This window comes from Xiphophorus hellerii, chromosome 7, assembly GCF_003331165.1.
Source record: "Xiphophorus hellerii strain 12219 chromosome 7, Xiphophorus_hellerii-4.1, whole genome shotgun sequence".
NCBI lineage: Eukaryota > Metazoa > Chordata > Actinopteri > Cyprinodontiformes > Poeciliidae > Xiphophorus > Xiphophorus hellerii.
In genome coordinates this window covers 1,799,080-1,816,602 of record NC_045678.1, presented here as the reverse complement: position 1 = coordinate 1,816,602, position 17,523 = coordinate 1,799,080, and the positions used below count along the sequence as shown (strand labels likewise).

General features: G+C 39.2%; 1 protein-coding gene across 3 annotated transcripts in view; it reads right to left on the bottom strand.

Moving 5' to 3' along the window:
* kalrna (kalirin RhoGEF kinase a) overlaps positions 1–17,523 on the bottom strand; it is a 152,300-nt gene that overhangs the window by 43,488 nt on the left and 91,289 nt on the right. For all 3 annotated transcript variants that reach the window (XM_032566779.1, XM_032566780.1, XM_032566781.1), the window contains exons 39-40: positions 3,328–3,406; positions 3,075–3,242 (exon numbers count right to left, since the gene is read on the bottom strand). In XM_032566779.1, coding sequence (XP_032422670.1) covers positions 3,075–3,242; positions 3,328–3,406 — 247 coding nt within the window. The remainder of the gene's footprint in view (positions 1–3,074; positions 3,243–3,327; positions 3,407–17,523) is intronic.

Below are 17,523 nucleotides of genomic sequence, written 5' to 3'. Positions count from 1 at the left end.
TAAAATTTATTTCAATCCAATAAAATCAGTCAGGTTCCAAGCCATTTACAGTTAGGTCCAACATAAATAATGATGCTAGCAGATTTAGATTTATAATAGTTTTCATTCCAACAAGAAGTACTTGTCTGACATAAAATTAAAGTAAACCTCTTTAAGGACAATAAAGCAATATAAAGGGAGTGTCAATGATGATACCAGAAAGCTGAATTATCACTTTGCTGCAGTCCTCCGTCCAGACTAAGCAAGGAGAGACAGTGCAGAAAAACAACGCTGTTAACAGAAAGCACCTCCAGCAAATCCAGGATCAGAAGGAACGACAACCTGCCATGACAGCAGTACAAGCGCACTGAATTAATTCTTTAAATTCACTAACTTTTCCCTCTTCAATAAAAGTGTATCTAATTACCCAGCACCAGAGTATTGGATTACAGCAGACTGAATGATGACTGTTTTCAGCCTAGCTGCTGGTCCTCCAGCAGGGGGGGCAGATCCCGATGAGCTCCGCAGCAGCAGATCAGGAAACACACGGGGATATAGCCTAGATAAAGAGTTTCAGCAACACCGTTTCACTGCAGTGTCCCATTTTATTCACCTTCAACTTCTGATGATGCTCCCCAGCAGGAAACGGCAGACATTAGGTGTGAATGCTTGGACTGCAGCTTTTCTTACCGCAGTCTCATGACTAAGGTAAGAGAGGCAAAAACTCAGACAGGCAAATAACATCAACAGTTACAAACCACACTGACTTCATCTGTCAGCCAGTTTGACTAATCCAACCCTACTGTCATACACAAGTGCAGCTGTACTGCATCCAGCTTTATTCTTGCTCCTATTATAAATGCAGGCAGAATTTTTTGTAGATTTTAAACATTTTCTTGTCTCTTTATTTCATATTTTCCAGTAGTGGAAAAGCTGCTAAAAGAAATGGAAGTTTTTCAGCCTGAGGATGTGAAGAATGAGGATTAAAGACATGCCTTTTAATCTGTCTCATTCTTCCTTTCACTTCACTTTAGAGTTTCACAGTCTCTCAGAGAGGACAAGGAGACCTACTTTATGAAGCAGTCACAAGACACCTGCTGCCCAGCTACACACCCACACACACGCACACACACACACACCCACACATATATCTGAGAATAGAAAAAAAGTCTTGGTTTGGGTTTTTAGGATAGGTTACTGCAGTGTTACAATGTAGTTAGTCATGGAATGGTTGTAAACACAGAGGTCAAATATAAGACATCTCACCACTATTAGAGTGTGTGTGAGCTTTTCTAAGCGTAATGGCTGCTGTTATTCCACCTGCATCTCGACTGACACAAGGTAACCACGTCATTGACAAAAGCAAAAACCAACATGACTGTGGCAGGTAAGTCAGTTGATCTTACCGTGTGTGTGCATGCTTGTGTTGGTGTCAGAGGTTTTAGTCTCCTGCAAAGTATTGACCTTTTAAACCCATAACCCATCTACAGCAAGGTATGTTAAACCACAAAAACAACTGGTCCTGGCAGGGAGAATGTTAAGAGCAGCTTGGTTCAAAGTCGGAAATACTGCATGTCTGATAAAGTCCTGATAAGACAAGGGATGAACCTGATCATTGCAGCTGAGGACGGAACAGTCAGTTTCATCAACAACCTTACTTTGGTTCTGTGAAGCACAGCCAGTATGACAAAGTCAGCTTTCTATCACCTAAACAATATTTCCATGATTAAAGGACTAATGTCTCAGTAAGACCTAGAGAAACTCATCCATGCATTTATCTTTGGTTGCAATGATCACTGCAGCAGTGTCTTCTCAGGTCTGCCTAAAAAATAATTCAGGCAACTGCAGCTGATCCAGAACGCTGCTGCTTTTGTTCTCACTAAAACCAGGAAGATAGAACACATCACCCAGTTCTAAAGTCCCTACTATCGGAGAATAGACTTTAAGATACTGTTAGTTTATGAATCACTGAACGGCTTAGCACCACAATATATTAGAGATCTGCTGGAGTTGTATCAACCTTCCAGGCCAATCAGGTTTTCTGGTTCTGCTCTCCATCCCCAGAATCAAACGCGGATAAGCAGCACTCAGCTTCTATGCATCACAAATCTGGGACAAGCTTTCAGAAAACTGCTAAACAGCTGAAACACTGATTTTCATTAAATCAAGATTAAAACCCACCTGTTCAGAGTTGATTTTGAACCATAATAAATGGAAAAATTAACCAACACATTGAATGTGTGTTGATGGTTTCGATGATGGCACTTGACAAAATGTAATGTTTGTTTCTGGTTTCTCAATTGGTTTTTATACATTTTTACTTTTCTGTTTTTTAAGACAGAACACTTTGAACTGCCTTATTTTATCCTGCTAAAATGTGCTATACAAATCAACTAGATTGATTGATTAATTGACGCAGGAGGAAACCAAATGCTGTGAGTCCTGATGCTTCCCTGCCTTCTAACTGGAACACGTAATGATGGGATTCAACACAACTCAATAGCACCTTCTGCAGGACAAAAACAGTCAATACAACAGGAAGGACCACAGAAAAAACTCAAATCTCACGTTTCATCTGTGTACAGTGGCAATCATAGAAACTATTGTGGTAGATAGACAATGTTCACTCCCCAGTAATAAAATGTGAGAAGCAGACCCTTAAAGTCCTACAAAATTTATGAATGTGTCTCATTGGGTGGCATTTGTTTGGGCAACACTTCCAATAGCATAGGTATTTCATTTTGTTGAAATCTGAGGAATTCAGAAGCCAACCCATTTCTATTTTGTGGAAAAGAGTTTTATCCTGCTGAAAGAGGCTAAGGCAACAGGAAATTCTAAATAAAAAATTACCTGAACTTTCAACAAACCACCAGTAGGAGAAAGTACAGCTCAGTTCTTCAATGTTGATTGTCCAAAAGACAAACCAAAGGTAGTGTTCATATAAATAAGATATTATTTATGCAATGATTTTGTCTCTAAAGAACATTGACATAATGCATATCAGGTTGTTGCAGGGTGCTTTGCACATTCTGAACATCACTGCTAGCAGACTGTGAGCAGGACTCTCCTGATAAATGGTGAGGAACTGTTCCTACCTTTCCCTGAGCTGAAGAAGCAGTCCATCTCAACACTGGACCGAGAGTGAGAGACGCAGAGAGCCGAGCTGGGGACCAGCCCCTCCTGAGGCGGGCTGCGCTCGGTGGTCCGGACAAGACACCAGCCGGGCCGCTCTGTGGGCCGCTCCAACAACTCTACAGTCTGGCCTGCAGTGGACACAAGAGAGAAGGTTGTCTCACTTCAAAGTCACTGGAAATTGATGCCTAGGAGGAAGGTGTGAGCGGGTCTCACCTGTGCTGATGGACAGCTCTGTGCTGCATCCTGCTGTGAAGTCCTGGAGGACCACGGTCAGCTCACACCCACCAGAGAGCTGCAAACAGAGAGAACCACACATCACAACCTGCAGAGCATTCACCTGTTCCACCGACACAGCACTGTCCACATTCCTGCTCTGGAGAGAGATCCAGAGTTTAGAAACTTAACACACAATCAGAAACAGCTTCACAACAACAGAGGATCGCTCTTCTCCAAGCACGAGAAGTTTGTGTTGAGAAGTTGTCTGCATTGTTAGGCTCACTGAATGTAAAACTGTTTAGGGAGAGATTCTGCAACAACTTAAGACATAAAAGATAAAATGTAGATTCTTTGATAGAGGTAGCCATTTTTTATTCAACAGAACAAGAAGAAATTAAAAGGTTATCATGGTGGAGTGATTGAGTGGTGGAGTGTTGTTGATTGGCACGTCAGCAGTATTGTTCAAGTATAGTTAATTTTTTATCAACCCCTTAACTGTCTCCTCCAAAATGCCTACATCTTATGCAATGGGTCTGGCTTCCTCATGACAGTTAAGGAGCTGTTGTTGTGTAAACTCCTCTAAAGCTCAAATTTTAATGTTTCACTGAAATAGATTTTAAATGATTGTCTTGGTGCAGCTGTTTGTAGTGACTTGAGCAGAAGTAAAATTAAACACAGTTGCAATCTTAATACATGTCATACCAAACAACTGAGTATTACTTTATACTTGTGGTTGTATTGGATTTCAGTCTGTCACTTGGTATTAGCAAAACCTATTTTCAAATTATCAATACAGGATACCAAAATAAAGCAAAATCTAAGGAGGAAGGCCATCCCTGGTTTTTACAGATTCTATTGCCACTGGCATTTATGGTAAAAATTAATATAAGTCCAAAGCATTGGGCCAGACCTGACCAAAACAATTCCACCCAAATATAATAAGGCTTTAGGCCCATCAATTTGTAAAAAGGTTTTCACGTCTAATGAGTCTAATTGTGGAACCACTCTTTAACAGAACAGCACACAGCCAAGGACTAGCATGTGCTCACTGTGACCTCTGTAACCCATGTTAATGTTTAACCCTGAGAACAGAAGGAAGCTGAAGCACTCAAAGTCCTCATAATGCATTACTGTGTCAGCTTCATGGCTTTGACGTATGCTGGTCTTTAGCCACGTTAACCTGGAAAACAACACACACACAGATGCCAGCCCTTAGCATTTACACACCAGTTACATTAACACGGAGTGATCAGGCGGTCGGCCTGGATACATGAAATCCAACAAATCCCACCATTTACTCATCAGTCTGTGTAGACAGAGCAAAACTGTTTTATCACCTATCAATAAAACTTGGACTGTTGTAAAAAACACACACACACACAACTGATAATACTTTAAATATTAAATATATGGTTTCTGACAGTGAATCAAATTAATTAGAGATGTGTCATGTAACAACCAGTGAAGACTGCAGAGCTGCTTAAATCTGACTACAGGAGAACTGATTGAGATGGGAGATGTTCCAGAACAACAACATAAAATCTCTCCAAATTCTTCCCTTTATGTTTCAGCAAACATTCACCAGCATCTTTCAGACAAACAGGATGAATAAACGGAACAGACTGCTAGAAGGTGTAAGTAGTGGCAAGGTTTAATTGAGGCCAAATCATCCTCCTCTATTTGCTCCATTTTCTCTGTTTTGGAAAATGTTAGGTGGTGTGTGAGTGTATGCGTGTACACTATAGTGTGACCTGGGCTTAAGATCTCCTAGCAACAAAGACTGTTGTTTCTATAAAGGTGCAGGTGAACTTCTACCTGACAGATGGCCCCACACACACATACACACAGACAGTTGTTTTCAGTGCTTCTGGCTGATTAGAGCTCAGTTCTGTTCAGCTCTGAGTCGAACCATCCAGCCCATGTGCTGCGGGTCACAAAAATGTTCCTGCACATTTTCATATCAAATTTCAAAATGTTTTTTGGATCCAACTTTCTGTTCCGTCTCTGTTCACTTGAAGCTTATATATAAAGAAGAAATACAAAAGTTCAGTTTGAACATAGTAAAGATTTTACTGCAGTGATTTGGCCTTAAACACCACCGACTCCATGACATGAAATAATGGACAAAGGTTGACATCTATACAGATGGACAAATGAATGAATAAGCAGTTGACTGGATGAACTGATAGATGATAGTTTTTTTTATAAGACTTCCAGAGTTCTCAGGTAGGTATGTAATGTAGATGGATAGGGTTAGGGTTGGAGTAAGTCATGGATTGGTGGATAGATGGATTTTTGTTTCTACACATTTTCTGACCACTTCAGAATTCATTTCAAAAATACTTTATTTACCACAAAGGAAAATTAAGCATCTTAACTCATATCATCCAAGTACCTTCAAGAAGTTGATGTGGATGGTGAAGGATGGATGTCCAGTATCAGTCAGTCTTGCAACAAATCTAAAGGCGGGTCCAACCAAAGCTCTGCTAATCCACCTCGTTTACTTTTACTGCTCCCCTTTAAAGCTTTGTCTGGCTGTTTGGTTAGAAAGTCAGGCAGAGAGATGGAGTCGTGGATATGATCTTCACCCGTCCTGCTCTGTATCCATGAAGCCTCCTTATCAGATCCTCTGGGATTTGGGTCAAAGTTCACATATTTGAGCTTGAGATGATAATCAGCTGCACTTGCAAAAATAATAGCAAGTGCCATAGTTATCATAAATGCCTGCAAGTTAAAAAAAAAGACCAAACACCCTTCCAGTTGCACAGCATCCAGAACCAGAGCCTCAGAACCCAACATCAATGGCTCAACCAAAGACATTATGAACAAAAGTAAAAAACGAACCAATCAGAACTAACATAGCAGAGTTTATGAAACTAAAAATGTTGATCTTGGAATTTTTTGGGAGATGGCCTTCAGAGCCGGTTTTATCATGTAATGAACTCTGAAAACCCAGAAGTGTCAGATGTTCTTTTCACATTTAACAATCAAACCAGCACCACAACTTTGTTGCTTTTAGATCACCTGTGAGGTCTGAGGACATTGCAGCTGCATTCAGTTCAGTTTAAGTTTATTTAATCAAGGACATCATATTAAATAATGTTACATATGAGAACCAGAGCAACTGTTTTCTGTCTCTCTCACACACACACACACACACCCAACATGACTGTCCCCTGTTGGACAGATAGGCTAGTACACCCCCACCCACACACACAACTACGTTGAATTTATGTGACAAAAAAAGTAAAATGTGCATTAGAGGAAGCTAATTCTCTATGTTAGTATACGTCAGAATTCACATATTTGCTTTTGTTGTAGCCATTGTTTCACCTGGGAATCAAAATATATTTATATATATAAATATTTATAATATTTACCTTACAGTTGAAGGTAAACTGTTTCAGAAGTGAGGACCTCTGAATGAGAAGGAACATTGACCAAATGATGTTTTGCATTTTTCAGGTTTACAGTCTCCATTAACTACAATTCTAATTACACTACTGGCTTTTACAATCATTCTACTCACCAGCTCTGAGACAAGACTGTCTATACATATAAAAGACAATTTTAAAAAAGAAAAAATTAGAAAATTGTCAAGGGCTAAAAGATTGCATTTCTTCAGTATTTTGCAATGGTGCCTCGTCATTGGGTTTTGGTCTAAGACTACGGTAAGTGCCTTTTAAAGCAGATTGAAGATGTCTTGTTGCTTCAGGACTGTGACTGACTTCCACCTCCACCATGTTTTCAGTCTGTTCAGACCAGCCTGCTTTGTTTGAGAGAGTGGGGATTACACTCTGCCGTCTTGTCATATGACCCTCCTCTGCGCACTCCAAACGTGTGTGCACATGAAAGCTTGTGATGGTCACATGCTTCAGTAGAAGACAGCACAGTGATGACAACCTGTATAACATCAGTGTCATTTACTGATGGAATTTATTTTTAATAGCTATTCTGGTGTGGTGAACGGGCCTTAGATTGCTTAATGTCCTATTAATCTCAAACAATTTTCGGTTGTAACCCATTTAGTTTGCATTGAAGTGAGGTCAGTAACTCTGGTAAGATATGTGAGCTGAAAACTAAAAACTTATTATATTTACTCTTTCACCTCACCGCTACGCTTACCCAATCGATGTGCTAGTAGATAACTTCCATTCTAAAATTTTAGATATCATTGATTCCATTGAAGTGAAGGTCGTTTCTGACAGGAACAAGTCTCCATGGAGATGTGTGCAAGCAGATCTGCAAGAAAAATTTGTCGTAGTGCCGAACATGAATGGTGTAAAACTCAACATCACGTTTATTATGAAATCTATAAAGAAATCTATATATCACTCAACACTAACACATGCAAGGGAAACATTCTTTGCAGAAATCAAAGAAAAACAATAAAGCCACAGCTGACTCATGTGACTGAACGACCCGAACTCCACTCTAACACAGCCTGCAATTAATTTGACAACTTTTCTGCTGAGAATATATTTTTTAATTAGATTAAACTGCACATCTAGACTACGGTAAATCCAATATCAATGCTAGGCACAAACATAACAACAAAAAAAGATTAAATTTTAAGTACTCAACTATAAAAGCTTAGAAGAAAATATAAATCAATTAAGCTCCTCTTATTGCTGCCTTGATATCATACCCACAACACTCCAGGAAGTTCAGCCTGTCATTGCATCAGCTCTGATTCAAATAGTAAACTCATTCTTGTCATCAGGTGTTTTTCCCCAGGTCTTAAAAACACCAGTTATCAAACCACTGATAAAAAGAACAATCTGGACAAATCACTGCTGCAGAATTACAGGCCAATCTCAAAACTCCTCCATCGCATCTAAAATATGATCATTACTCAAGATTTTGCAAAGATATGTGGAACTGTGTCCTATCTTAGTGCCATTTATTGAGCCAATAATCCTATGTTGTGGTGCAGCCACTAAAGCTTTAAAGAACGTTGTAATTTTTAACCTTTCGTTCATTCATCAGTTGGTGAGGCAACTGAATCTAGGAATTAGTGGAGAGTGGTCTTCAATTTACTGACGTCTCCATCTTCCACATCTATCAACACTACACATGGTTTTATATGTCAGACATGGATCTTGTGATTATTTTCATGTCCAAATTTACATCAGTTTTAGATAACAGTCTCACACTCATTTCTACTCTACACCTCCTTTGGTTCAAGAATGTTTAGTTTGTTTTTATTTAACTCCCGAGTTTGTGCAGGACGTTATGTTGTTTGCAAAAGACAAAGTTCTTGAAACAGAGATTCCTACTTACTGGAAGATGCTCCTCAGTGTTTCCCCCAGATAATTAGCTGAGCTTTTTTGCATCAAAAAATGTTAAAAGATTATTAGGCAATTATGGTGTATGTTGTTGGAAGACACTGTTGACAATACCCAAACACACAACTATATTCTAACATTTTTTAAAAAGGCAAGCACAAAAAGATTAAAAATAAATGTTTTGCACTTCAGTCAAATCAATGGATCTTCGAACTGAATGTGTAATGCTGGTCACATTCAAAGATGACCTAAAGTATGCGCCAACTAAGCAGTTGCTTAGGGCATCCCAGACATTCACAGGATCCTCATGAATGCTTACTTTTTGACACAGACAGTAGAATTGGAACTTTAACATTTAATCCCACCATCTGGGGGATTAAATCAGACGGTGGGACTCACACCCTTGGGCTTGAGCCTGTTTCAATGCCTCAAGTATAAACTTATGGCTTGGGAAACCCTGCTCCCAGTTTGGGTTCGGAGTTTAATAGAAGCATTCCAGAAAGACCAACTTACCAAATTTAGTTACACTGATCCTGAATGACACAAAGAATTAGACTTGGGCCAGAATTTGATTAAGTATGTATGCATTTAGACACAAGATGAGCTGGATCCTAATTGACATTAGCGCAGCTAACTGAATAGGTTTCTACTAAATCAAATCAGTATTATTGGCTTATATTACAGTGAAGATATGAAAAACAAGGTTCACCAAAGATGAAAACAAAGAGCTTTAGTGAATGTTAATAAAAACCATCTACCAGCTGTCATATGACCTCTCTAACCCACACAAACACACACACATGCTCGCACTGTTTGAAGTTTCTGAGAATAATTCAGTGCTCCAGCAGCTTCAGGTTTCTAGTCAATGTGAGGAATAAGAACCAACACCCAGCAGAGGGTGACCGTACTTACTGACATGGTGGGATTTTTACATTCTCTGGAGGCATCATTCGTATACCGACTTCGGATAACCAAAATCACAAAGCATGAAGAGTGACAGTCTACTAAAGCAATTAAAGCTCCAAGTTGATTCATTTAAGATGTAATACCATGTCAATGATGCTAAGAACAGCCATCTAGGTAAGTCATATACAAAGATGTTGAATGTAAAACATGCCTACATTTGGATGTTCACCATACACTTTAAAACTGGACAGAAAGGCATGGAACAATCCCCCCAGGTACTGAAGTGAAAATATACTGTACATCCAATCACCAGGTTCTGTTTGGACATTTCGGTGGTGAACTGAGTTAAGCTGATTGTCTACAGCTCCATATTGGACCTGTTGGGGTGAAGTCAGTACAGAACCAAGAACAAACAGTGCCAACATGCCAGCAGCTTTACTTTACCCTCCATGTGTTTGCAGTCACATGTACACCAGCATGGTGGAAATAAACATTCAGAGATGCCGTGATTAGAGTGTCTATAACTCTGAATTTTAAAGCCTGTTTCAGCTCTTATCAACCTGCAGAGACGAGCCCCTCTCTAAACCGCCTCTGATCTGCCACATATCACAGATTATATAATATTGCACATCAGTTTTAAAGCGGCATCATAAAACCAAAGGGCGTGTGGAGTGGAACTATGCAGGGCTGATAAAGTGTTTCACATTGAGGGTCGGACTCTCTAAAGGGTTTGGCACGGAAGTCGACTGAGCTTCTCTTATTTCAGCATGATGATCCACAGTTCTCATGTGTTTTTATTATAAATCTGACAGTCAGCTGATCATACAGACCATTTGTAATAAAAATCTTAATAGAAAATGCTTCACATTGATGTGCTTATGCACATCAACATGATGAGTGTGCTTCTGTGCAAAGTTCTGGGTATTAAATGCATCGGTTTCATGTCCTGACATGGACAAACTTCAATCCAGTTAATGAGGTGATTTATTATTGCTAGAAGAATCCATTTATTCTCACATCTTGTTTGACAGAAAGCAACAAGTAGCATTAATACAGGGGTGGAGCCTGGGTAGAAGCATGTCATAAACAATAAAAAGACCAAGGTGAAGAAGCTGATGGCTTATAAGATGGGGGTGAGGGACCGGGTACATGTTCCAACACTCGAATGAATGTACAGCTTTCACAGCTTTCACAGCTCAGGAAAATTAATCTATTCAAAGCTATTTCCAGGTTTCTGTACTGTGTGAAAAGTAGAATAAAAAGAAAAACATAAAACAAACATCCATGAAGAAAAACGTTTCCACACCTTTCCTGTATGAGTCAAAGGGCTAATTTTTTTTTAAAGCAAACAAAACGTGAAAATATGAAAACCGATACAACAATATCTGTGAATTGATTTTAAAACTCATGTTTCAGACACTAGGTGTTGAGGTCAAACAACACTAGCACACTAGCAGTGTGAATGAAACAGCAGCTTGATGGATTATATACAGGTCTTAGATAAGTATTCATAACCTTTGAACCTTTTCACATTACAAGCTCAAGCTTCACTGCATTCATTAGGGTTTTATAGGTTAGACCCATACGAAGTACTGCATAGTTGTGAAGTGGGAGGAAAAAATCCTGCTGACAGATCCCTCCATCTGAGCCTATCATTTCTGATGGATGTCCATGTTTCAATTGTTTTCCATTTCAAGAGGATGGACTGAATAGATTAGATGACTTTTGAAGTTAAAAAAACAGTCAATTGTTTTACACTTTGGTTCATACAGAGATTCTGAACCTTCGACTAATTTTGAACCTTCGAGTAATTGTTAACTTAAGGGATGAACTCTGGTGAAGTTTGAAACTATTGGATGTTTTGGTAATGACGTACGACAGCTCAATGAAGCTTACTAGACATTGTGTGCACTGTAAACAGCACCTTGGGGAGTAGGGCTATGACATCTTTGCCAATGACAAAAGGTCTTATACATTGTACTTGCTCCAATTTTAAATTGCTCAATATTGTGGCCAACACGGACTGAACGGCTTCCTTCACTACCTCCACTGCTATTACTGAAACAACTTGCTGACAACAATTCAAAAACAGAGCAGAAAATTAATGTCATCGTTCAAAACTTATTCTTCTGTTCACTGATTAGCCCAGCTGAAAGAAAAATAGAAATCCCAAATGGAGCAATGAAGGGAGATGAAAAGTAGAATTGTCAAGGAAGGCAATGGCCAGGCTAAAGATAACTGGTTGCACTAGACTTTCTGTAAGTGTACCAGATTAAAGGGCATTTACCATAGTACATGTCACACTTTGAGTTTATTTATTTATTTAAATGATTGAAAGTCGTGTATTTTCTTCCTTTCAGTACAGTTATAAGCCACTTTGTGTTGGCATATCACTTCAACTACAATCAAAACACAATTAAGTTTGTAGGTTGAGGGGTATAAAAAGCTGTTCAAGGCACTGGAGATGCTCCATCTTCTTACATACTGACTGTATACATTTTGCACATTTCAAATCATCCTAATAAAACTAGCATTAGGGTTCTTAGAAAAAGACATTTACTAAAGTTAGTGAAAAAGGAACAACGTTTGTATTTGAATCTGTTCTGTAGCATCCACCAGGTTTAGATGCTCACATTTCATTTATCCTGTCTGAGTTTAACTAATGACCTATTTCATGTCTGCCTGCCCTCCCGCCTGCTGCCTACACACACACACCCACACACACCCCCCCACACCCACACACACACACACACACACACACTTTAAGTATTAATCTACTCTGCTATAGCAAAGCTGGACTTAAGCAAATGGAAAACTCAATATTATAGACATGGAAGGACCTCAAAAAGAAACCTAAAATGTCTTTTACTATAAAAACATAAAACTAAAATAATGATATGCAATCATTTCAACGTCGTTTACAATCTCAACTGTGGCAGAATAATAGAAAAGTGAAAACCGTAAGTCATCTTCAGAAAAAGTCAAAGACTATGTGGAATGTTCTCTGTGCAAAGAGGACTAGAGACACATTCAGGAGAGGAAAAACTGTCAAGGCGTACATCAGTGGATCAGCCTGGTCAAACAACTGGTGTAAGAAAGAGGAGCTTAAAGTTCTTTCCTACAAGACAAAAAGCATTAAAAACTGTTTCTATCTGTAGGAGACCAGTCCTGCTGGAAACAGAAAATCACAATGCACAGCTGTATCATTTAAACACAGTTTAGTTTCTATACAGCTTCTCCCAGAAGAACAGTTTGACATTAAAGCAGAAAAAAACAGCAGCAGCTCGTTTGTTTAGTTTGAGTTCAGTCCAGCAGTTTGTACTCACTCTGCTGCTCTCCTTGAACAACTTAAAGCTCATCCACTTTGGCATGTTGGCCTCTTCTCTTCCGCCTCTCTGTCGCTCTGTCCCTCTGACAGCTCTCTTCGTTCTGTCTCTGCCACACACACACACACACGCCAACACGCCCTCATGCACCCTCTGCCTCAGCCTGAACAAACAGCCGTTGCTTTGTGTTTGATGACACTATTCTACTAGCTGTGTGTACATGTGCGTCAATGTGTTCACATTTCTCCCACTACATAGAAGCGACTGAGGCACTAAAACGCTTTCTACTGACAGCAAAATAAGTGTATGTGTGTGTGGAAATGGGAAGGGCAAAAAAGTCATACGAGTAGCAGATGGTTACAGTACAGCTTCACTTTGAGCTCAATGAATCTGATTCATGAGAACATGCATGTCAACAATTGCTGCCTGTGTAGCAGAATCTAATCGGCACGCTGCAGCACCAAGAAAGGCCATTTTCTTTACCAAACAGCTCACTGGAACATCAAATTATAGAACAGTTCTCGCTTATGTACAGGAGAAATTCTTACAGAAAATAGCTTTTGTTGCATTCATCCTGCACGAAGTCTTTCTACTTTAAGAAGCAAAAAAATAATAATTAAAACAAGTCAGTCCATGAGGGCTGATTGACTCTCATGGGTTTGTGAAGGTGCAAGATGCATTTCTGTTCAGGAGCTGAACAGCAGCTTTGGGGGTCAGCTATGTCACGATGCATCGATATTAACGACCGTCATCGATTTTAACATCTGCAGAGTTTTAGGTGTTCTGGGTTCTGTTCTGACCTCAGGGGTGAGTTGGTGATGTGCTTTAAGTAACTTTGGAAGGAGTCCACTCCTGAGACAATCCATCACTGTTCTATGTCTTCTCCATTTGAAGATAATGATTCTCACTAGGGCTCACTGAGGTCTAAAGACCTTAGAAAGTCCTTTCAATTAGAGATGCACTAATAAATCGGCTCCAATATCCTTCATGTTGGGAGAACGTGATCAGCAGAAGCTTGAAGCTGATGTTATCCACCAATCTTATTTACCTCAGCAAAGACCTGAAAACCAGCCACTGTCCTCTGTCATTCTTTCAACTACATGTTTATGCTCTTGCATCATTCATTACTTTATGATGTACAGTATGTAAGTATTTGCATAATCCAATCTTTAGACTTCATTGTATTTGAAAAAAGTGCATCAAGCTGTTGTTGCGCAACACCCCCTCCCTCCTTTCTGTCTCTACTCTCTCACTCTCTGCTTCCTCTTCTGAGAGGGGAGATGTGCTACCAGCTCTCCTTCTAACGGGTTAATTGAGTTTCCTAAATCTGCTGGGATTTACCCTGTCCAGAACTGAAGTAAACTCTGTTTAAGCTGGTTTCGAGAAACGATTCGCCTGGTTATCTGACGGCCTACATCCAGGTGTCCCACCCTTCTTCCCCCTGTGAATTAGCCAGACTGAGCAGCCTACAGCCAACTAGTTTCACAGAGCACACCTGTTAACGGTCGCTCGTTCTCTATTTTACAACTTGCATTTGTTATTGAACCAGGTAGGTTTTAGTGACTCGGGCGAGTCCCAAGGATGACGTTTTAAATTTGGGCTACCAGCAACCTAAAAACATTTTAAACTTTTTCCTCTCCAGAATCAAACATCACAGCTATTTTACAACCATCAAAGAACTTTAAGGTGACTCATTAACTGAATGTCCACAACATCTTTTAGATTTTCTTTATGCTAAATATTTTATTAGTAAGGCATTTTTGCAAGGGTCAGTACAGCATAATTCAGTAGCAGAAATAATCAAATAAGTAAAATCAATCATCTAGTCTATCTTTCCCTACTGCTGACACTGAGAACTAAAAAAGGGAACCTTTGAGAGAGACGGACGGAGTTTGGCGTTTCGAACCCCAGACCTGGCACGACGATGAAGAAGGTGCTGCAGCAGGAGGAAGATGTTGATCGGCGAAGGCAGGAATCTCTGTAGGTCTGATGAGCTTCTTTTCCGCATGGATGGTGAGGTCACACAGGACTTGGTGCTGGCAGGAAAAAAGGCACCAGTTCTTCTTCTTTGTCTTTGCCTTTGTCTTCATCTTTGTCTTTGGGGTCTGAACCCAGCTGATGAGAGAAGTGCGATTCGAAGCCACAAGTTGTGGGCCTGACGGGTTGGTCCTCATGGCAGGACAGTCTTCGGCTCTGTGGCCCCGGCTCTTCTTCAGCTGCAGAGTTCTTTGTCCATCTCTTGGCTCGAAGCTGCCCGGAGGATCCAACGAAAGGTTCCTCTTTTGCACCCACCTTTTATAGGGTTTATCCACCCTTTTGGTGCGTTTTCATTGGCTGTCTGCTTAGACAGATGACCTCACATCCATCACTGTCCTTCAGACATTATGTCCTGATGTCTGTGCTAATGTCTCAGGGTTGCTCAACCTCCTGTGTCTGCTGCCTGCACAACCTTTCACCTACTCTCTACCTCCAACATATCAGTGATGTTTAATTGCAGTTACACCTTTTTTACACCATTTCAAGTTCAATGTCAAAATCACATTTATCACATTTATTTTCTTTAGCTTCTCTGATTTAGCATTCATTTATAATTTTATAACCATAACTTATATCACATTTATTTTCTTCAGCTTCTCTGATCTATCATTCCTTTATGATTTTATAACCATAACTTATTAATTATCCTTATTATAATCCTAATGTGAGTTATTACAGATGTTTTTCTGAAAAGAAACCAAGAATAATCCATGATTCTAATTATTTGATGCCAAAGTTACAGTTACTTGTTTTTCTTGTAAGTGTTCCCACAAATATAAGTGTAAGTATTATTACAAGTAAACCAATATTAATATAAGTTTATATTAATTTACTTTGAATCTTATCCAATTACTAATAATGTTTAGATTTCATTCTTTAAAACTTTCATGTTTTAAAATAAGTAATAGTCTCAGCTATTTTTATAAATCTGCAGGCTGGAAACTTCCTCTTTTTCCAGGAAACCTGCTTTTCCTGTTTAATGACTCTCTCTGACTGACTATGATTTCTTATGATTAGATAGAAAAAAGTAGAATTAAAGCAAAGTTTGCTTTAGACAAAAACAACACACACAACCAGATTTATTTTATTGACACCTAAGTATACTGTTGGGCCTAGATGTCACTTGAGTGATTCATTTTAAAGATAACTTTATTTATTATTACTGTTAAACTAAAATCTCCAGCATGGGGAAGTGGGATGAGCTTGGATTTTCTTGACAAAGCACACAAATAATCAGTATTGATTGATTCTGGGTGAAAACAATAACATCATTCCCTATTTTCAAACTTATTTTTCAGGAATGTTGAAGTTTTTCCAAACTTCAACATTCCAAACTTAAATTCGTTCCAGATTTTTAATCTAAGTTTGAAGGAAATAAAGATGGAAGTTTTAATCCCGTTACATAGTGATACACTGTGCCGTTCATGAGTGATGTCTTGAATGTCCCATCCACTTACACAAGGTATACAAGTGGTATTGGGTTTTAATTTATTTTTTTTAGGCTTTTTCGTTATGGTACATTTAAAAAAAAACGTTACATAAATACATATTGTTTTTCTGTACTACGGTGGTCCAGACACTGGTGGGCTCCTGTTCCACACAGTGGCTAAGATTTATAGAGCGTGGCTCATAAAAAAGGCAGGAGCTAAATAAGCATCCAGAGTGCAGTACTGGTGGCAGAGGAGCCATGAAGACTGCCAAGCTTACAGCCACTGGAACGATGCTTTAAATAACGCAGACCACAGGCTGAGCCACAGCCGCCTCATTACACTGGAACACGTCACAGGAAAGAGAATCCAGTCATACGGAGGAGGTGAAGGCTGCGGTAGAACATCAGCAAAGAATCACAGAGCTGAAGTACAGCAAAGTCCAACTCAGTGGTTGGTGTGAGTCCTTCATGATTACAGCTTCATCATGTTTACACTGAACAACTTGTTAATGTGAATTGACTAAAGCTTCAGCTAAAATCAGCAGATAGAGTAAAGAAGGAAAAAAAGAACTTTAGGTCACAAACTCTCATAACACAGTTATTTTTAATGACATTTACAAGAGCTGAACAATTCCACGTCTATCTTCAGGATCGACCCAAACATTACCACGCAGAAATCAGATTCATGAATAAATAAACTGCCTTCCTTTTTGTCTACCTGGAGAAGAGCAGCAATGGAGTCAATATACAGGGTACAACACCCAGAATTAGACCTACATAAGAATGTAAGGGGGCATATGGGTAAAAAAAAAAAGCTATAAAAAATTATTGCAAAGTAATAATTTTAGTTTTTATGTTTTTTACCTCACCCTTTATTTTTTTGCTGGTTTACTATGCATCAACATCTGCTTATGTTCTAAAACAGAGAGAGCAAAATCTGAAGTTTGTCCTCCAGATTTGAAAACTGTGATATTTTGACTCCAATCAATTCCATCCATTCCATTTTTATAGAAAGACTTTTGTAAAGTTTAACAAATGTAGCAGCATTTTCATGGGATGCCGAGAGAACTGTGTTGTTTTTCTGTACTTATTTTTGTGAATGATGATAATTTTTAACAAGGAAAGAACCATTACTGTATTTTAGGTTAACCTGAAGGTCAGCAGTGGCTGGAGTCTGAAATGTGTTCATTTCAGCAGAGATTTTCAT